Source organism: Magallana gigas, chromosome 2 (genome assembly GCF_963853765.1).
Source record: "Magallana gigas chromosome 2, xbMagGiga1.1, whole genome shotgun sequence".
Classification (NCBI taxonomy): domain Eukaryota; kingdom Metazoa; phylum Mollusca; class Bivalvia; order Ostreida; family Ostreidae; genus Magallana; species Magallana gigas.
In genome coordinates, this window is record NC_088854.1 from 6,263,852 (window position 1) to 6,286,484 (window position 22,633).

General features: G+C 34.9%; 1 protein-coding gene across 1 annotated transcript in view; it reads left to right on the top strand.

The window, feature by feature from the left end:
- LOC105342773 (titin) overlaps positions 1 to 22,633 on the top strand; it is a 243,327-nt gene that overhangs the window by 67,132 nt on the left and 153,562 nt on the right. The window contains exons 95-101 of the mRNA XM_066074713.1: positions 545 to 10,528; positions 10,812 to 11,066; positions 11,170 to 11,345; positions 11,477 to 11,642; positions 16,009 to 16,649; positions 19,664 to 19,796; positions 21,530 to 21,598. Of these exons, the coding sequence (XP_065930785.1) occupies positions 545 to 10,528; positions 10,812 to 11,066; positions 11,170 to 11,345; positions 11,477 to 11,642; positions 16,009 to 16,649; positions 19,664 to 19,796; positions 21,530 to 21,598 (11,424 nt within the window). The remainder of the gene's footprint in view (positions 1 to 544; positions 10,529 to 10,811; positions 11,067 to 11,169; positions 11,346 to 11,476; positions 11,643 to 16,008; positions 16,650 to 19,663; positions 19,797 to 21,529; positions 21,599 to 22,633) is intronic.

Here is a 22,633-nt window from a genome sequence, read left to right on the forward strand (position 1 = left end):
ATGTTTTCTTCCATCAGACTACAAATTTTGCTAATTGACGCTTTAAATAAATTTGCATTGTTTTGAAACCTATATTATTCAGTTTGTTAATTGAAGAATTTATTGGGAAATCAGTAAAACTGTTATGTCAGATGGTAGTTCAAACATTTTAAACTATAAAGAAATCTGTAATAAAAGTTTGAAATTTGGTCATTATTCACCTGTACGAGGCTCAAAATTAGTTTGCTATATCTGTAAGATGTTTTGACTGAGATACATTATAACCACAAAATTTTTGCAAGGCTTTGTTTAGAAAATTGCTGGGGACTCCATAAAACTTCGCTATATCCAATATTTTGCTATATCTGTGTTCACACTAAACGAGTTTTACTGTAACTGAACTGTATTTACAAGCTACTATGCACTACAATTTAAAGTAAAATGTAATTGAAAATATAAATTGCTAATATATACATAAGTTGGATAGTCATGGTTTTACAATCTATTCCTTTCCAATATCCACTTTGCTCCTTTCCCTTGCATTGTGACCTCTCTCCCTTTTTAGCATTGAGTGCACCATCAAGTGCTGTTCCCTCTGATGATGAATCTGCTAGAGAAGCTTACCCAGTAAAAGATTTGGAGAAAGAAATCCCAGCACCAAGAGATGAGAAGAAAGTGACATTCAGGGAAACAGTTGAAGTCTGTGAAACTTGCATGGATGAATACTCCACAACTGAAGAAGAATCTCAAGTAGAGGAAATTTCATCAGGAGAGGAACCTTTCCCTGAAGAAGAGGATTGGTATAAAGAAATGTCTTCTGAGATTAAATCACAACAAGAAGTAATTCATGAAGAAATTCCTCATGAGAAGAACAAAGAAACATCAAATGTAGAAGTTTCTGCTCCAGAAGAAGAAATCATTACAGAGGAAAGAGAAACAATTGACAAAAAACCACAAGAGATAAGTTCTGTTGACACCATTGATATGGCAAAAGAGGAAACAGAGGAAAAGACATTGGACTCATCAACAGACACCAAATCTGCAGATATTGTCTTTGCTGAAACAATGGAGATTTTACCAAAGGAAGATGAATCAGAAAAAAACACAAAAAGTATTGTAATCCAGCCTGAATCAAGTCCAGTGTCCTTAGATATTGACATTTCAATTCCCAAAGATGAAACAGAAGTTTCAAAACTTGGAACAACTGTAGTACAAGAGGTTGTTGACACAGAAGAAATAATAGAGGAACAAGAAGACCAAGAGGAAGATGTACCATCAACAGAGACTTTCAAACAGACAGTAGAAATACTGCCTGAGAGTCATCCTGTTGACGATGTTACTCAAGAAACAGCCTTAGTAATTCCTCTTGAGAAAACTGAGGAAGAAACATCAAATGTTGAGGTTCCTGCTCCAGAAAAAGAAATCATTACAGAGAAAAGAGAAACAATTGACAAAAAACCACAAGAGATAAGTTCTGTTGACACCATTGATAGTGCAAAAGAGGAAACAGAGGAAAAGACATTAGAATCATCAACAGACACCAAATCTGCAGATGTTGTCTTTGCTGAAACAATGGAGATTTTACCAAAGGAAGATGAATCTTTAACTACAGAAATAACTACAAAAAGTATTGATATCCTACCTGAATCAAGTCCAGTGTCCTTAGATATTGACATTTCAATCCCCAAAAGTGAAACAGAGGTTTCAAGACTTGAAACAACTGTAGTAGAAGAGGTTGTTCACACAGAAGAAATAATAGAGGAACAAGAAGACCAAGAGGAAGATGTACCATCAACAGAGACTTTCAAACAGACAGTAGAAATACTGCCTGAGTGTCGTACTGTTGACGATGTTACTCAAGAAACAGCCTTAGAAATTCCTCTTGAGAAAACTGAGGAAGAAACATCAAATGTTGAGGTTCCTGCTCCAGAAGAGGAAATCATTATAGAGAAAAGAGAAACAATTGACAAAAAACCACAAGAGATAAGTTCTGTTGACACCATTGCTATGGCAGAAGAGGGAACAAAGGAAAAGACATTGGACTCATCAACAGACACCAAATCTGCAGATGTTGTCTTTGCTGAAACAATGGAGATTTTACCAAAGGAAGATGAATCTTTAACTACAGAAACAACCACAAAAAGTATTGTAATCCAGCCTGAATCAAGTCCAGTGTCCTTAGATATTGACATTTCAATTCCCAAAAATGAAACAGAAGTTTCAAGACTTGAAACAACTGTAGTACAAGAGGTTGTTGATACAGAAGAAATAATAGAGGAACAAGTAGACAAAGAGGAAGATGTACCATCAACAGAGACTTTCAAACAGACAGTAGAAATACTGCCTGAGAGTCATTCTGTTGATGATATTACTCAAGAAATTCCTCTTGAGAAAACTGAGGAAGAAACATCAAATGTTGAGGTTCCTGCTCCAGAAGAAGAAATCATTACAGAGGAAAGAGAAACAATTGACAAAAAACCACAAGAGATAAGTTCTGTTGACACCATTACTATCACAAAAGAGGGAACAGAGGAAAAGACATTGGACTCATCAACAAACACCAAATCTGCAGATGTTGTCTTTGCTGAAACAATGGAGATTTTACCAAAGGAAGATGAATCTTTAACTACAGAAACAACTACAAAAAGTATTGATATCCTACCTGAATCAAGTCCAGTGTCCCTAGATATTGACATTTCAATTCCCAAAAGTGAAACAGAAGTTTCAAGACTTGAAACAACTGTAGTACAAGAGGTTGTTGACACAGAAGAAATAATAGAGGAACAAGAAGACCAAGAGGAAGATGTACCATCAACAGAGACTTTCAAACAGACAGTAGAAATACTGCCTGAGAGTCATCCTGTTGACGATGTTACCCAAGAAACAGCCTTAGAAATTTCTCTTGAGAAAACTGAGGAAGAAACATCAAATGTTGAGGTTCCTGCTCCAGAAAAAGAAATCATTACAGAGGAAAGAGAAACAATTGACAAAAAACCACAAGAGATAAGTTCTGTTGCCACCTCTGATATAGCAAAAGAGGGAACAGAGGAAAAGACATTGGACTCATCAACAGACACCAAATCTGCAGATGTTGATTTTGCTGAAACAATGGAGATTTTACCAAAGGAAGATGAATCAGAAAAAAACACAAAACGTATTGTAATCCAGCCTGAATCAAGTCCAGTGTCCTTAGATATTGACATTTCAATTCCCAAAGATGAAACAGAAGTTTCAAAACTTGGAACAACTGTAGTACAAGAGGTTGTTGACACAGAAGAAATAATAGAGGACCAAGAAGACAAAGAGGAAGATGTACCATCGACAGAGACTTTCAAACAGACAGTAGAAATACTGCCTGAGAGTCATCCTGTTGACGATGTTACTCAAAAAACAGCCTTAGTTATTTCTCTTGAGAAAACTGAGGAAGAAACATCAAATGTTGAGGTTCCTGCTCCAGAAGAAGAAATCATTATAGAGGAAAGAGAAACAATTGACAAAAAACCACAAGAGATAAGTTCTGTTGACACCATTACTATCACAAAAGAGGGAACAGAGGAAAAGACATTAGACTCATCAACAAACACCAAATCTGCAGATGTTGTCTTTGCAGAAACAATGGAGATTTTACCAAAGGAAGATGAATCTTTAACTACAGAAACAACTACAAAAAGTATTGATATCCTACCTGAATCAAGTCCAGTGTCCTTAGATATTGACATTGCAATTCCCAAAAGTGAAACAGAAGTTTCAAGACATGAAACAACTGTTGTACAAGAGGTTGTTGACACAGAAGAAATAATAGAGGACCAGGTAGACAAAGAGGAAGATGTACCATCAACAGAGACTTTCAAACAGGCAGTAGAAATACTGCCTGAGAGTCATCCTGTTGACGATGTTACTCAAGAAACAGCCTTAGTAATTCCTCTTGAGAAAACTGAGGAAGAAACATCAAATGTTGAGATTCCTGCTCCAGAAGAAGAAATCATTACAGAGGAAAGAGAAACAATTGACAAAAAACCACAAGAGATAAGTTCTGTTGACACCATTGATATAGCAAAAGAGGGAACAGAGGAAAAGACATTGGACTCATCAACAGACACCAAATCTGCAGATGTTGTCTTTGCTGAAACAATGAAGATTTTACCAAAGGAAGATGAATCTTCAACTACAGAAACAACTAAAAAAAGTATTGATATCCTACCTGAATCAAGTCCAGTGTCCCTAGATATTGACATTTCAATCCCCAAAAGTGAAACAGAGGTTTCAAGACTTGAAACAACTGTAGTACAAGAGGTTGTTGACACAGAAGAAATAATAGAGGAACAAGTAGACCAAGAGGAAGATGTACCATCAACAGAGACTTTCAAACAGACAGTAGAAATACTGCCTGAGAGTCATCCTGTTGACGATGTTACTCAAGAAACAGCCTTAGAAATTCCTCTTGAGAAAACTGAGGAAGAAACATCAAATGTTGAGGTTCCTGCTTTAGATGTTGTCTATGCTGAAACAATGGAGATTTTACCAAAGGAAGATGAATCTTTAAAAACAAAAACAACCACAAAAAGTATTGATATCCTACCTGAATCAAGTCAGGTGTCCCTAGATATTGACATTTCAATTCCCAAAAGTGAAACAGAGGTTTCAAGACTTGAAACAACTGTAGTACAAGAGGTTGTTGACACAGAAGAAATAATAGAGGAACACGAAGACCAAGAGGAAGATGTACCATCAACAGAGACTTTCAAACAGACAGTAGAAATACTGCCTGAGAGTCATACTGTTGACGATGTTACTCAAGAAACAGCCTTAGAAATTCCTCTTGAGAAAACTGAGGAAGAAACATCAAATGTTGAGGTTCCTGCTCCAGAAGAAGAAATCATTACAGAGGAAAGAGAAACAATTGACAAAAAACCACAAGAGATAAGTTCTGTTGACACCATTACTATCACAAAAGAGGGAACAGAGGAAAAGACATTGGACTCATCAACAGACACCAAATCTGCAGATGTTGTCTTTGCTGAAACAATGGAGATTTTACCAAAGGAAGATGAATCTTTAACTACAGAAACAACCACAAAAGATATTGTAATCCAGCCTGAAACAAGTCAAGTGTCTTTAGATATTGACATTTCAATTCCCAAAGATGAAACAGAAGTTTCAAGACTTGAAACAACTGTAGTGCAAGAGGTTGTTGACACAGAAGAAATAATAGAGGAACAAGAAGACCAAGAGGAAGATGTACCATCAACAGAGACTTACAAAGAGACTGTTGAAATATTGCCTGAAAAACCATCAATAGAAACATCAGTTGATGATATTCTTCAAATTACTCTAGAAAAGGCAGAAACTACTGAAAAAGAAATTGAAGCTCCTTTAGTTGTGGAGGTAATTGAAGAAAGACAGCAAATTAAAGAGACTAGTATTTCTGACCAGAATTTGTTTGTTTCAGAAATGTTTGCTCCAAATGAGGAGTTAATTTCAGAAGAAAAAGAGGCAGTTCAAGAAATACCAGAAAAAGTTTGTACACATATTGAAGTTTCACAAGTTGCAATTCAACCCTCTGATGAAGGATTTGAAACAGTTGAACGATTAACAGAAATAGATGCTAACAAACCTGATATCAAAATTCTACCAGAGAACAAAGAAGAACTTTCCACCACTGAAAAACTTATTTTTGACACAAAAGAAAGTACAACTGAACTAGAGGAAGAAAACATTAAAGATATTGAGTTGGATATTGAAGTTCAAGCTCCTATGCAAGATGTCAATGAACAAACATATGAAACACTTGCATTGAATGAGAAGAAAAAGACGTTTACAAATGAAGAAATATTTGATGAAATTTCTGCTGGAGAAATAAAACCAGCACTTGAAGATAGTCTTGAAATTTCATCTGTAGATAACATTCCCTCAGGAGAGGTCTCTTACAAGTCACCCACTTTGAATAGTGATGAACAGCTGCTGTTAGCTGAAACACCTGAAGATATGAAATTTAGTTCTGAAGAAACAACAGCCATTTCATATGAACAACAAGAATCAATAATGCCAGTTTCAGTAAAAGAAAAACAGGAGTCTATTACATCAGAACACTTTGTAGAAAAACCTATTGAAGAAGGTGTTAAAGAGGTGAAGGAAGAAATCAAAGATGTCGTTAGAGAAGACAAAGCTCCCGTCCCATCTGATAAGGTACTTGTTTCACAGCAAAAAGAAAGTGTTTCTTATCCAAATGAGACTGAAGTGTCCGAGCTTGAAGTAGAAGACATTACTCAAATCTTACCCAAAGAATCTAAAGCTGAGGTCATGCCTGATGTTAAAAGTGTAGCATCAATTGGTAAACAGGAAATGGAAATCACAGAGCTAGTTTTGAAAAGTAGAGAGGAAACTTATGAAGAGGAGTCATGGGAAGTTGAAGAAGAGAAAGTAGAAGAACTTGTAGAAACTAATCCAGAAGAGCAAATAGTAATGAATGCTGAAACTTCCACTCAAACTATTGAGTCTAAAATCGATATCATGGAATCAGTTGATACTCTTGACAGTATTACAATCCAGACATTTGCTGAAAATTTTTCAAAAGATGTCATCAAAACTGTATTGATGCAAGAAACTGAAATATCAAAAATAACATCTGAAGAAGCCCCACAAGATGTACTGGAATCTGATGTTCAAGAAAGCAAACCCACACATGTTTCTGGAAGCAGTGTGATTCCTGAAAATCTGGCTGAAGTTTTACCTCAATATGATGAGGAGACAACAGTGGTATCCACAGTTCAACAGAACATTGAAACCCCGCTTTTTGAAGAAAATCTCCCATTTGATTCTGTTCAAAATAAGGAAGAAAGTGGTGAAGTAAAAATGGCAGAACAATTAACAGATGCTACCGAAGCCACTGAAATGCCAATTTCAGAAATAAGCTTACCATGTGATTCAGTGGATGTGATCAAGGAAATCAAACAAGAAGACATTGCACCAAGTAATGAAATAAAGATCTCTGAAGAAAATGTCACAGCAGATGACAAGAAAGAAATGCAGTCTGTTCCAATTAAGAATGAAGAAACACTTGAAACGGTAGAAATCACTGATGCAGAGACAGAAATTACAGCAATTGCTGACAAGGTGGAACAAAAACTTGTAACTCCAGTTTTAGAAATAACTGCTGACTTAGACACATATGAAATGATAGAAGAAGAACATTTGACTGCTCAAGAATCATTTGTTGGGACACATGAAGATGAAAAAACATCAGAAAGTAGCAAAGATGAGTCACATGTCAAATCCATGCAAATCACACCTGATTCACTTATGCCTGAAGATTTAGGAAAAGAAACTACCTCAACTGCAAATGTAGAAATTGTCAAACCTATGCAAGAAATACCAGTTTCAGAGCTTAACATTCCCTGTGACATAGTTGACGAAGTAACTGAAGACCAAATTTCTACTATTGCAGAAGAAATGGAAGTGAATGATGTTAAAGAAAAACATGTCAAAGAGATTCCAATAGAAACAGAAGCTATCATATCAGAAGATGAAGTTTCAGAGAAATTTGATCATTCAGGTTTGTTAGAAATTGAAATGGCAGAAAAACAAACAACTGAAGAGATGGTACAAAAACATAACCTAGAAACAGTGGCAGAAGACAAAGAAAAAACTACCGAAAGCAATTTAGCCGAAGACTTTGAAAATCTTGAGGATGCTAAAGCTATTGATGCTTCTCTTATCACAACAGCTACCTCAACATTACAGGACACATCTCTTGAAACTACTGAGGCTGAAATGAAAGTTTCATTTGACACTTTAGAAACAAAACCAGAGGAACCAACAGAGATTGCTGATGAACTTCTACAAAAAACAATTGAAGAAAACACAGCTGATTTTGATAAGCAACAAAGCTTTGTACAACATAGTGAAGAAACTATTGAATCAACAGAACTGAGTACTTTGAAAGGTGAGACATACTCAAAAACAGATCAAAATATGATTGAAAAGCATGCAGAGACAACTGTTTCTGAAGTGATTGTTTCATGTGAGACAGTTGGTGAAATTGAATCTAAACATGACGCAATTAAACCTGAGGAGAGAACAGAACAGGAGATTCAAGAAAGGCCTTTGCAAGAAATACAGGAGAAATCGAAAGTCATAACAATAAAAGAATCAGCAGAAGAAACAATTTCAGGAGACATAGAAGAAAGAATTGCATCTGTGGCAACATTGCAACAAGAAAAACACAATTTAGATACTCCAATTACAGAATTGAGTGTTTCTCTTGAATCAACAGATAGTATTGCTACAGAAGAGTGTAATGAAGTTGCCAAGGAAGCAGAAGAAAAAGAAGTTAAAGAACGTGTTTTGGAAAACAAAAAAGAGGAATTCCAAGCTCCTACAGATGAAGAAATTATTACACTTGAAGACTCTGAAAAGATTGACGAAAAACTTACATCCCAAGTTGAAGCTGATGTGACATTACCTAGCATTAAATTGCCTGTTTCTGATTCTTCTCTTGAAACAGTAGAAATGTTGCAAGAAAGAGAGGCAACATTTACATCAGAAGAAAAAATAGTTGAGTCTGTTCAATCTAAGATCAAGAAAACAAGTGAGGAAGAAGCTAAAGTAATTCCAATGAAAGAAAACCTTTACCTAGATGACAGCAAACCTATTATTGAAGAGGAATCTATTTCTGAATTGGCTGTTGATACTATTAAGTCCAGTGTTGATGCATCCATAAATGAAGTAACAGTACCTTGTGACACCACAGAGATAAAAGAGGAGGAAACTTCTCTAACAGCAAAAGAAGACACTGAAAAAGTGGTTACAGAAAAACCATCAGAGGAGGCTTCAAAAGAGAGTCGTACCATTGATGTTGAAGAGGTAGTTCCTGAAAGTGATATAGAAACTGTTTTAGAAAGTGTTAAAGAACACACAAATACTGAAACTGAAAAACTAAGCCAGGAAATGCCAGTGTCTGAAGTTGCTGTACCATACGATACATTATCAAAAGCAACAGATGAACAAATAAGTGAAGCCCAGATGACAATCACAGCAGATGAATTGGATGAAACCACTGATATCACTAGAAAGGAATCTTTGGTAATTCCATCAGAAGAAAAATTGGAAATGGAAGATTCTCAAATGCTGATTCAAACTCCTGTTGACAAACTAATTGGTGAAACAATGAAACCAGAACTTGAAACGTCAGTTTCTGAGGTTAATGTTCCATTCGATTTGTTGGACACTGATAAGGAGAGACAGGAAGGCAAAGTTCTTGAAGAAATCGAAGATAAGGTTTCAGAAAATGTAATTGCAAGTAAGGGGAAGGAATCATTTGTTTCTACTACTCAGGAAAAATTGGAACTTGTTGAATCTGAGCTTATTGATGAAGAGACACCTTCTTGTGCAGAAGATGCCATGGAAAAAAGAGAGTTAGAAATTGCTATATCTAAAGAAACAGTTCCTTGTGACATAACTATTGAGGAAGAACAAGAAAGTCCAGTTTCTGTTGTGGAATCTTCTGTTAAAGATACTACTGTAGAACAGACAGTTGAGGCTCCAGCAGAAAGTAAGTCCATTGCAGAGGAATTAACAAAAGACCTTGCTGAATTGGAACTCATTGTCAGCGAGATGTCTGAAGCAAAGGAGCAGAAAGCAGATGATTCATCTGTCACTCCAATTTTAAAAGAATCTGTAGAAAGTGAAGTAAGCACACATGAAGAAACGATTTCTGAAGATGTCACTGCTCCTCTTGATGAGTACAAGGATGAAGAAATAATTGAAAAACAAGAACAAGAAACAAAAGAAAAGATTGAAGTTGTACCACAAGTTCCATCAAAGTCTGATTTTGAAGAGGAGGTTCTGTCAGATGAGATTCTAGAAAAATCTGATATGAATGAAATTAAGAAACTAGCAGAAAACTTTGTTGAACAAATTTTCCTTGATGCAGTGAAAGAACTCAATCAACCCACGGAAGTTTCTGAAGGAACTCTCCAAGACTTTCCACAGGATTTGCAGGAAACAACTTCAGAGGCTCCAACAATTGTGTCTGAAATAACAGAGGATGAAAAGACAATTGAAAGTAAACAACTAAAACTGGTTGAAAAGGAAGAGATATTTGAGCAAGAAGTGCCAGATGAAGAACAAACTAAAACTGTAGATGTTATCAATGAAGAAACAGCTAGAGAATCACCAGAAATTGACTCACAGAAACCAGTGGATGAAGTATCTGAAATTAACCTTGAAGTTGATGTCACTGATAAGAAATTCATTCAAACTGTTGAAGGTCCTTTGCCAAGATTTATAAGCAAGCTTGAAGATGTGACTGTAAAGGAAGGTTCTTCTTTGTCTCTGAAAGTTGAATTCGAACAAATGGCAGAAGTAATAGTAAGATGGTTCTTGGATGAATCAGAAATTACAAGTTCAGAAGAGATAGAAATCATTGTTGAAAATAACTCAACAACATTGCTTATCCATGATGTTTTACCAGAAGATGAGGGAGAGTACAAGGTTGTGATAGAGAACTCAACTGGTATGTCCCAAACTTCCTGCTACATCACAGTTCAAGGTAAGTATTACATACACTTAAAAAAATTAATAGCAATCAATTTTTTTTAAATGTGTCACACTTTTTGTCTCACTTGCTGGTCATCTTTTCTTATTTTTTGTCTTTCAGATACTTTGCATTACATATTTAAATGGTTGAAAGTGTGTTTGTGTGTTTTTTCCAACCATGCACATTTATCTTATCCTCCACTTTACCAAAACACATCACTTCTACTGTAGTGTTTGTGTAGTTCTAAAACAAAGGCAATTTTCCATATTTACTGAGTTTTTTTTACAATTGTTAGGCATAGATGAAGGAAAGCAAAGAGAACGCCCCAAACGAAAAGAGAGTGGAATATCAGTGGAGTTTTCCAAACCCGATGAAGTCAGTCAAACCGATATCAATGTTGCAGAGCAACCTCAGGGTATTTCCATTGAAATGGACATAACAGAAGCTCCAGAGATTAGTGCAACTGAAATTGTGTTGACAAAACAGGAGGAAATTGTCAGCAGCGATAAATCAGCACTTGAGATCACACTAGAGAGTACCCCAAAACCTGGTATGAATTCCAATCTTTTGTGCCATGTTAAAAACTTATTTGCAGTCTTAAATTTACATGCATCTAGAAGACTGTGTAATTATTTTAAAATGTTTTGTTGTAGAAACAATAAAAACAGAGGAAACGGTAGACATTACAGTAAAAGAAGATAAGGGAGTAAGTGAAGCTCCCCGTTTCACAAAGACCCTCCATCGACAGTTCGAAGCTACTGAGGGATCATCCGTTACAATTGAGTGTGAGGTGACTGGGAAGGAAACACCTGTTGTTACCTGGTACCAGGTAAAACCATTGACCAGAATTGCTAGTGTGGCCTATTTTGCATACATTTCCTCTCAAGATATTTTCAGACTAGAAAGTTAGGTTGTTGTATAAACATCAATATTGATAACTAGATTATTGATATATTTAAGGATGAAGAGCCTATAACCCCTGACGAGCACTTTGTCACTGAGTTTGAACACGGAGTGTGCCGCCTGACGATCCACAATGTGTTCCTTGAGGATGAGGCTGAGTACAAGTGTGAGGCCGTTACTAGCTATGGTGCCATCAGTACAGTTACCGAACTTTTCGTGGAAAGTAAGATTCACCAGTTGCTATGGCAACGTGCACTCCTAGAGTTGCTTTGTTCCACACTCACACAAATTAGATTGAGTAGTTTTGGATTTAGCAAATTTCCACAGGCGATAAATTCTCAAATTTGTTAACGTGATATGAATCATTGATTTAATGGAATGTTTACTTTTTTCAACTAAGTTACTTCACATAACTGATGTTTAATCCTGTGAATGTTTTGCTAATCCAAATTTTTAATGCAGTTTTTGAGAATCTGACCTCACTTGCACTTGAAATTCTCTGAGTGAGTTCTCGATGCAGATAAACTTGTTTCTACCTTCCATTCCTAGACCTGTCTTGCTGATACTTTGTCAGATTTTCATGGAACCTGCTTTAGTTGCTTTTCTTCATTAGATCTACACTGTAGTAGCTAGCTTGCTTTGACTTGTTATGTAGAAGTTAATCATCAGATATTTCAATTTAAAACCAATGGAAACACATCTTGGCTCATTACTTTCAATGAGAAATTGCTGCAATGAATGACCGTAATGTTTGTAATGAAGACCTAAAGCCACATTGTCACAACTTTTTTTGTCATCTGATTGCCCTTTTTCCATGACAGGGATAAATGAATTTTACATGAATAATGATCTCTTTTTGGATCATTCTTGTCTGTGATATTAAAATCAGAAAGAGAAAGTATTTAAATTGGTGCATTTTGTGGTGAGAGCTAAGGTTATATGGTTTCAGACAGGAATTTCTGTTTGTATACCCTTTTTATTTGATTGGGAGCTTTTTTGTATTTAAGTTGATATCTTTCAAATAAAAATAATTTTGAAAAATCTTAGTTGGTTTTTCTTTTCATGCATGGTGTGAAGGAATGTAGAACTATAAAGGGGTGTGCTCTCTAATATTTTAATCGTGGTGATTTTTTTGACAATGTGGCTTTATTTTTCAATCCCAACCAAGTCGTTCATTGCATTACTGTTTCTCTGTTTAAAGTGAACATGTAATACATCTGTTTCTGTGCATGCACTTAAATAATTCACTCAAGTTTTAAAACAACTACGAAAATTCCTTTCTAATTAATTTTTTGGCTATTTGCTTTTTGAAATTTTACTTTTCAGCTTTTCATATTGAAAAATACTATAACATTTTCCAAATGCTATGATGTTAAGTGTGTGAGTCATTTCAAATTTTACTAGTATTTATTTCATTATTTCATTTGAATTTAAGATAACCCAATTTTACTCTGTTCCGTTTGTCTAGAGTCGAATGCTGGTGCTTGTGTCTTACTGCATGAAGAAGTCTACAAACTTGAAGTATATGTCGAAATGCACTGGAAAAAAGTTCGGACAAATCGCAAACAGTGACCACTGCTTAGTTTTATTGACTGTTTATCTTATAATGGGATGTTTCCCAAACTAGATTGTTTTAGATGACCTGCAGCTCTTTGTTAAACCTTTTGATCTCATAAACATATCAACTAGAGAGCTAAGCCTGACTTTTATCTGAAATGGTTGTAGTTGGTTGTAAACTTTCGAGATGTACTTGTGTATGATAGGACAACCAAATTTGTCAGCCATTTACAGACAAGTAAGGAAAGCTAAAATTTTAAGATTTGGTTCTTTGTTGGTAGATTATCAAAAATTGAAACAGTTACATAAGTCTTTGTTTCCCTTGATCGTCTGGTTGGTTAGATTACACTCTTAGTGGCCTTGATTGGACAAATTTACTCCAGTAGTCTAGATCAAATAGAAATACACACAGTAGATGCACACATAGTAAGCATTCCAAGATTTTGTGATAGATGTAGTGATGTGTATTGTCCTTTGTGTCTTTCATGAGTTATATCAAATGCCAAACAAAAGTATAACTTACAAGTAAAAAAATGTGAATTATATAAGATATATTATTTAAATCCAAACATTGTCACTTTGAAATGAAAATTTTAAAGAGAAAATCAAGGCTTAAGCTTGTTGAAGTAATCTTTGAAAATTATATGTGTACGAAACGTTGGAAAATTATGTTTCCCTTATAGAGTCTCAATTTGATGCTGAGAGTGAAACTGACCAATCAGATGATTTATTTCAAGATCATGTCACCTGTCCCGCAGAAACTTTGCCAGTTTTAGGTTTCCCACCCTTTTTACCTGAAGATGAAAGCATGAATTTGCTGCTTTTGATATTATTTTTTATTTTCTTAATTTGGAAAGTTGTAAATTGGATTTACAGTTTTGGTAGCTGTTTCTTCTTTTGTCTTTTTCTTTCGTTTTGATCCACAATAATTGTTGCACATATATATTATATGAAAACAACTATGTATGCATTAATAATCATGAAGTTTTAAAATTTTATTAGCAGTTAGGTTCAAAGATTATGAATATTACAATCTAATATTTTGCATGGTCAGCTTTTATTATATGAATATAAACAATTATGTTATTTTCCCCTTGTTTTATTTTGTTTGTGCATTTAAAATTTATTTTTTGTAAACAACTGTTTTACAAGCAAGTTCAATGAAGAAATAATGCCTGGTGAATGCAGCAAACCAGTCTAAATAAAAGAAGTAGGATTTATTTTTACCCTCAGGAGTCACTCAGGGACTTAATCAAACATCTAAAAAGGACCTTGCTTTTAAAACATTTGTGGTTCACAATGCAGGTGAGCTTATTTGATAAGCACACATTTTAGAATGTATATTTCAAAAAAAGCAGTTATCTGTTTAGATGGCTATAGATTCTGGATAATGCATTAAGCTGACATAGGAAGCACAGATTCAAAATTTGTGATTGAAATTGTTACTATAGTCCAATAATTGTAATCATAGTCCGACAGATTCTACCTGTGAAGGACCAAATAAAAAGATTTCATTGAAAGCAGCTGTCTCGTCTAATTTCTTGTGCATGTCCGTTTGTCTGGCTATGTTGTACTTTGTGGTCGCTTTCTGCATGATCCAGAATCTCCACACACCTGTCTCAAACTATAGTCACTGTTGTCCAGTGTGACTTGGATTATCCAGGTCTGAAAAATTCATCTATAAGTTCTGTTGTTGTCTCTATCTCTTCGTAATTGTAGAATATGCACAAAAAAACCTATAAAACTGTTAAAATATTTTTACTGAAATAGAATACGCTCACCTGCATTACAGAAACTATTTTTTATCATTAATACTTGTTGCCTGTTTGTTGTTTTTACCTGCCCGCATATTTATTTTTTTTAAACAATTTTCTAAGGTATACATTAGTCATAAGTGATCCTCTAAATCATAGACTTGATTTTTTTTTCAGTCTGGACTATTTTGATAAATGTATATTAATTTTGTGTATCGCGTATTATCCTCGGTCGCATTGAATATGTTTGCATTTATTTAGATGGACTTGATATTTTAACTGTTACTTTTAACAAACACTACATTCTGTAACTGTCATGCTACAATGATTTATAACAAGAATCCAGGAATCAAGGAATTGTTGTATCCCCCCCCCCCCCCATTCTTATATATTCTTTAAAAAAATTGAACAATTTCAAGATCCCCATTGGCTATATCAATATGTACATGCCTATTCCTGGATTCTTTATTTTGTTCTAATGCATGTGTTGAGTTTTGTAGAAGAGTTCACCCTTGCATGCCTCAGGAGTTGACTGAACGATCATTACTGCAGTGTTGGCATGTCAGAATTCTCTGGACCGGACAGGTTTAATTTTGAATGAACCAAGGAATTTATAAATCCTTTGAGCTGTCAGATGTACTTTGGTATTTCTAAACTTCATAAGATATGACTTATTTAAGCCAATGTCATCAAAGAATTTGATTGATGGCTTGAATGAGGTGTCATTGGTTTAAATATTCAAACAATTGTTTAAACTGAGAGATGAAGCTTAAATAGCAAAGTACTTTTTACAGGAAGGATGTTTTTTTTGTCACAAGAATAGAGTTATATTTGTTTATCTGTTTTCAAATGGATTTGTTAATATTACTGATACACATCACAGAACATAGGGAGAATATTGAGTTAAATAAATGCAGCTGAGGATAGTGAGAAGATTAACATTTCTTTGAGATTTAAGGAAATCTATGTCTGATAATAAATCTATCAGGGAAACAAGTTCATTTGTTTGAATTGCATAAATTTCACAAAAATAAGTCGAAAAAAATAAGATGTTATCTGATTTTTTATTCTGTGCACTAAATGAGTGCAATATTGAAAAACAGTTGAATTACAAATCAGAATCTTTTAATTTATTTTAATGAAAAGGAAATTAAATCTTTGCTAATCAAGTATGACTGTTAAACTGGATTTTTATTCTTTCGGCATATAGCTGACTTATTTATTTTTCCAAATGTTTGATGTTGAATATAACTGTTTTTCCTTTTTTCATTGGAACAGAAGAGCTTCCAAAAGGAGAAGAGGAAGCTCAGCCATTAGCAGAGGTTCAGGAAACCCCTGACTTACTGGAGGGTCTAGATACACAGACCACAGAAAAAGTGGTCCCTGAGAAATCTGAAATCTCAACAATTGAAACCAGAGGAAGTGACGTCGTCACTTCTGAGACGGAGGAAGTTTCTTTCGAGATTGTGACAGCGGAGTCTGCTGAGACCACTCCGCTAGAATTCACAGTTCAGACCGAGTCAGCTCGTCCTGAAAAGACAGAAGTTCCTCTCAAGGCAGCAGTTCCAGAGGTCTCTGAGGTCGTTGCCAAGGAGACTGAGGAGTTGATCAGCAAGGATCTTGAGGAAGAGAAGCCGGTGGAGGAGGTGATTGCTGTGGAGGAACTGCTGAGGCCCGAGGAGGAACTACCTGTATCACACACCGTACTGCAGGAAGAAGACGTGGAAGAAGTTGTAGAGGATGAAGCTGCACCTGAAATTCCCAAAGGGGAAGCACCTGTTTTTACTACAACGCTGGAAAAATTGGTTGTACAAGAGGGACAACCTGTCCAATTCCGGTGTGTTGTGTCTGGAATCCCAAAACCAGACATTGTTTGGTTGTTGGATGATGCTGTAATAGAAGACTCTGCAACATACCAGGTAAACAAATCGCATTCATTTCATTTCCATAGATCTTTCAATAACACAGGTTTTCTGAGTTGTAGAATCACATTTAAAAGTTCGTACTAAATGGTTGGAACTATTTCTTTTATTAACTAACTCTGTAATTTTTCAGTATACATGTAAATGAGCGATGAATATGAGTTTTTAGAGTTATTAGTTAAATGAATTATATTCAATTAACATTTAGCTTTATTTCAGCTTTTCATTTAATATCAAACCCTTTCCCTACCCTTTCCCTACAGGAAAGAAAGAAAATGAATAACGGCTTTAAAATATTTCAAGTTAATTTTTAACTCTTTTAATAATGTTTTCACTTCACATAACACAAGTTTTAATTGACATAAATTGGGTCTCATTATGAGTCTATGTCCTTTATAATTAAAATTTATATAAAAGTCATTGACCTCACAAATTCAGTAGGACAAAAGGAGTTCCTGCTATTTATAGTTCAGCTTAGATGATCGGTTATGAAAGGGTATACATGTACTGATATCCTTGCAACTCTTAGACTAACATTTTAGTGGAAGGATTGAATTTAAATAAATTTATAGAGTGAGAATATGACAAAAAAAGGAATAAGGAACTTGATTCCTTAATGTTAGAGGCTTGGCAGTTAAGCATTAACAATAATTTCAGGGATAGAGGGAAAGATGTGTTTTTAGCTCACCTGAGCCAAAGGCTCAAGTGAGCTTTTCTGATCACAATTTGTCCGTTGTCTGTCGTTGTCGTCGTCGTTGTCGTTAACTTTTCACATTTTCATCTTTTTCTCAAGAACCACTGGGCAGATTTCAACCAAATTTGGCACAAAGCACCACTAGGTGAAGGGGATTCAAGTTTGTTCAAATGAAGGGCCACACCCTCTTTAAAGGGGAGATAATTGAGAATTATTGAAAATTTGTTCGTATTTTTCAAAAATCTTCTTCTCAAAAACTATTTGGCCTGAAAAGCTAAAACTTGTGTGGAGGCATCCTCAGGTAGTGTAGATTCAAGTTTGTTCAAATCATGGTCTCCGGGGGTAGGGTGGGGCCACAATAGGGGGATGAATTTTTACATAGGAATATATAGAGAAAATCTTTAAAAATCTTCTTAAAAACAATTAGGCCAGAAAAGATCAAATTAAAATGGAAGCATCCTCAGGTAGTGTAGATTCAAGTTTGTTCAAATCATAGTCCCTGGGGGTAGGGCGGGGCCACAATGGGGGGATCAATTTTTACATAGGAATATATATTAAAAATCTCCTTATCAAAAACTATTAGGCCAGAAAGCTCAAATTTAAATGTAAGCATCCTCAGGTAGTGTAGATTCAAGTTTGTTCAAATCATGATCCCTGGGGGTAGGGTGGGGCCACAATTGGGGGATAAAGTTTTACATAGGAATATATAGAGAAAATCTTTAAAAATCTTCTTTTTAAAGACCTTTTGGCCAGAAAAGTTTAACTTGTGTAGAGGCATCCTCAGGTAGTGTAAATTCAAAATCACAGTCCCTAGTGGTAGGGCGGGGCCGTGATGGCGGTTTGAATTTTTACATATACATGTATAGAGAAAATCTTTAAAAATATTCTGGGAAAGTTTTTCGGTCCAAAACTCAGTACTTAGTGTGAAAGCACAGGTTATGCAGATATAAGTTTGATGAAACCATGATACCCTAAAGAAAAGTGGGGCAACAAAATGTGGGGGGGGGGGTATATAGGAAAAGAGAAAAATCATCTTACAGGTACAACAACAAAAGGGGCTTGGTATTTACCAAAAGAAAGAGGTGGATAAAAATTGGCAGATTTTCAATTTTTTTTTTTAGCAAGATCTACTGTACTTCGTTGTCAAGATATTTTGATACTGTAATGCTAATTTGATCAGAATTAAGGCAAATGTTGCTCAGGTGAGCGATGTGGCCCCTGGGCCTCTTGTTTAAGGCGTCGAGCTAATGCTCGGCAGCCTTCTAGCGATCGTCTGGATTGGCAATCGTCCAAAAATTCACGCGCTGCACCGCCTTTTAAATGCGCATAAGAAATAAGTTCCTAAAAGTATTAAACGTATTACAAAATTTTTTATTCCATTTATTCAACTAAATTGTGTACAAAAAACCCAACTTTGCCTCCCTGGTGATTGATAACTCATTGCATAAGAATAAATTTGCTTAATCAAGAAATGGCGGATGAATACAATCAGGCCTAAGTGTAAAGATTAACTAGATATTATTTTAGTTTATCGCTTACATTTCAAATGGAGACCGTGCCCGATAGAAATAACATTTTAGATGTAAATTTATTTGTTATCGGGCACGGTCTCCAAAATAAATGTAAGCGATAAACGTATCTAGTAATTTCGTTGCAAAAAATAAACTCGATAATGCAGTTAGTTTGGTCGAGCATTTTAGATAGCACGTGTTGTGGATTTGTTTGTAAACAACCATACCATAGGAAATCTTGTTTCAAACGGGAATTGAAATAAATAATGTAGGTTTTATTATTATAATTAGGGACACACTGTTAATGTATTCAAATTATGAACCTGTAAAAGTTGTTCAAAGACTGTTTGAAGCAGAAAGAAACAAATTATTTTTGAACTTTGGAATTTCTTCGATTTTTGCAATTATGATGAGTTATTGTATTAAAAAAGCACCACTACCTATTTTATAAGAAAATATACTGATTTTTGTTTTTAAAGCAGCAGTAAACATAATTCATATACTTTCTATTCTAAGTCTAATATCATTTGATATGACTATTAATACAGAAATTCAAATTATTGGTATCATTCTATATAAAAGAAAAAAATGTCAGCTCGACGCCTTTGTGGCCGTTCCGGCCTTTGATTTTAATGTAAAATCTTGCTCTATTTCCACATCATGCCAGTTATAATAATTTAGCTTTGTGCATTGTTAATGAATATTTTCTTAATAATGACTTCTATCATGAGTTTTTATCGTCTTATAACATGTTGTACTGGTTTAATGAGACCATTAATCATGATTTAATTGAATTCATTATGTAGACGGAATGCTCACCGGATGGGACTTGCACACTGACTATTGACAAAACTGTTAAAGAGGATGAAGGGGAATACGTTTGTCAAGCCACCAACCCTGAGGGGTCTGCAGCAACCATGGCTGAATTGGTTATGACAGGTACAGAGCTACCCACATCCCTGACCATTTCCACCATATGTAATATCTTGTCCAGTGTTGTTCTTTTACATTATAACCAGTAGTCAAATTCTACATGCCAGATTGCTGAATTTGTGAAAATAAAGCATGTCTGTGCAATCAGTATATATATATACTAGACTTTGACCCGTGCGTGCACGGGTTGACATTGCATATCGGACATTTACAAAATGGGTACATCGACACACCGTATTATTGACATTTACATAACAATGCTATAAGCATACAATAATGCTATTAATTTTACAACACTTTCCTTAGTCTGAATAATCTGTGTCTCGGGAAAGGCCCTCACCACAGTTGGATTGCCTCCCATATACCCGTAATGTAGCAGAAAATTGCAGAATCGCTCCGGAACGATTTTGGAGAAAATGAATGAATCCATATAACATTCAACACTTTTTCACCAACGTACACGTACTTTCTTTGCTACAGAGACAATACATGGAACGCATTCTATCGTAAAACTGGGTCCGTAGGACATTGTTCATAGTTACGATAAAACATATTCTATGTGCACTCTCCTAAGAAATATAATGTGAATTTTTTTGCAAGTTATCAAATATTCTTTGTCATCGCAAAGACAAAAGTAAGTACTTAGTGGAAATGTATATTTGTTACTGTATACAGGGAAATATTCGCCCTGTTTTATTTTTGCCCATTTTGTCCTCGTTATCAGCGGGCGAATTTAAAACTGGGCGAATTTCAATGATCCAATTTATCCTTTAGTACACATGCGTGTCTGGGCGAATTTAAGACGGGACGTAACTGTTTGGAAGTGTAGAAGGGCGAAAATAACAACTAACTATGTATACAGTATTTTATACTTTCTCTCATAAGAAGTCGTTAATATATAATTATGAACAGAATATATAGCAAATTTTCAATAAAAATTTACCCGTATTTGTATTATCATTTCTGAGTTTATTCATGCAAATATGATATTGTGTAAACATAAACTAAAGTTCCCGTTAGCGTAAATGTATTGCGCAAGCGCAAGATTGTAAAATCCAAAAAATCCAGATGATTTCCGGGATTTTTTGAGGAATTTTTGTTGATTAATAATTAGCGAAGCTTAACTGAGAAAAAATAAAAACAAATTGGTAATCTTCAAGTACCAATAATGTTGAAAATATATAAAACAAACGACAGTATTCTTCCGATTTATCGGTATTAAGACCAAAAACTCGAGTCTATTATTTTAATGTAGTAGTATAGATATATATAGGTTGAGGTTCAAGGGAGTTTTCCTGATCACCTGTAATATGTTTGTCTGTCAATCTTTCTTGTAATCTGTAACTTTTTGCATTTATTACTTCACCCAAACCAATTCAATTTTAATTTTAATTTTAATTTTCAATTTTTTTTCAATGTTAACCAAACTTGACTTGAAACATCCTTTGAAGAAGGGCTTTTTACATCATTAAATTGAAAAGCAAGGCCCTTTTCAAGAGAGGAAATGATTCATATCCATTATACCATGTAATAAGATAGGGAAATGAATGATCAAGAAGAGATATTAATCCCATCTAACCAAGAATTCCTTTTTCATATGACATTTAACTTGATTTGCTGTTTTGACTTTAAAAAATCAAATGCATAGTTAGAGACTCCTGCAACTTTAAGAGTTAGCTTATGTGTTTAAACAGCATTTACTAATTGTTGGATGTATTTTTTCCTTTTTGTTTTATTAGAAGAGGCTGAAATCAAACCACAGGACATTACCTCTGACTTCAACATAACACTGCAACAGGAAGTTCAAGGTAGGTTTATAATACTTACGATGATATTGCATACAAAGTGTATCAATGTATCATAGAACTTTACACTGTTTAAACCAAAAAAACACACCTTATAAAGTAGAAAATATGATGGAAAGAAAGCATGGACATAAAATGTTCCAGACAGGATTCAAATGCTGATTATAAATGACTCTTTTGTCTTTATGAACTATTCTTCAAAAAGTTTAAACAAAAATATTAAAAAACCTAACTTTACTGATATGAAATCAATATGAAATTTACCCAGGTAATTCAAGTAAAGACACTTTACACAGTTGAAAATCTTCATTGGAGAAGATTTCATTCTTTTTTATTGGCAATCCTTTATTTAGATGCTGATAAAGAGAAAGTTAAACCTTTTGAATCAGTAGGCATTTCCCCCCAAATCTCACCAAAGGTTTCTGACACTCTATCTCAAACTAGCTCAGATTTTTCTAATATTCAGTTAAGTGAGGTTGATAATATACTTGATGATTTTATAAAAGAAGAGGTTAGGAAAACTTTATCTCTCCACTCTGAGGAAACTCTTCCTCAAGAGGTACTAGTCACTTACAAGGAAAAAATTCAACTGTCTGAAGAAGACACTCCAATATTATGTGATAATGAAGAGAAAAATTTATCAGACTCTGCAATATCTGAAGAAATCGTCATAGAAGACAAAAGACAACTTAAGAAATCTAAGGTAAGAAACATCCAAACCTCAACCCTTGATACCGTGTCTAAAGAGCAAGAGGAAGTGGGTGTTGAAATGACTCCCGGGGAAGCTGCTGAAATCACGGAGTCAGAAATAACTGAACAAGTCACAACCGCGGAAGCACCCAAAGAGAGCTTGGGTGTAGAAATCAGCACTGCTGAGACTGTGGAGGCAGTGGAAGAGAAACCCATTGTTGAAATTCCAGCCGAAGAACAAGTGGCCGAACAGATCTCAGTGGCTGCTGAGGAGACGGTCAAGGAGGAAGTGTCCCTTGAAATCGTGTCTAAAGAGCAACCCGAAACTGAAATGGTGGTTGAAATCCC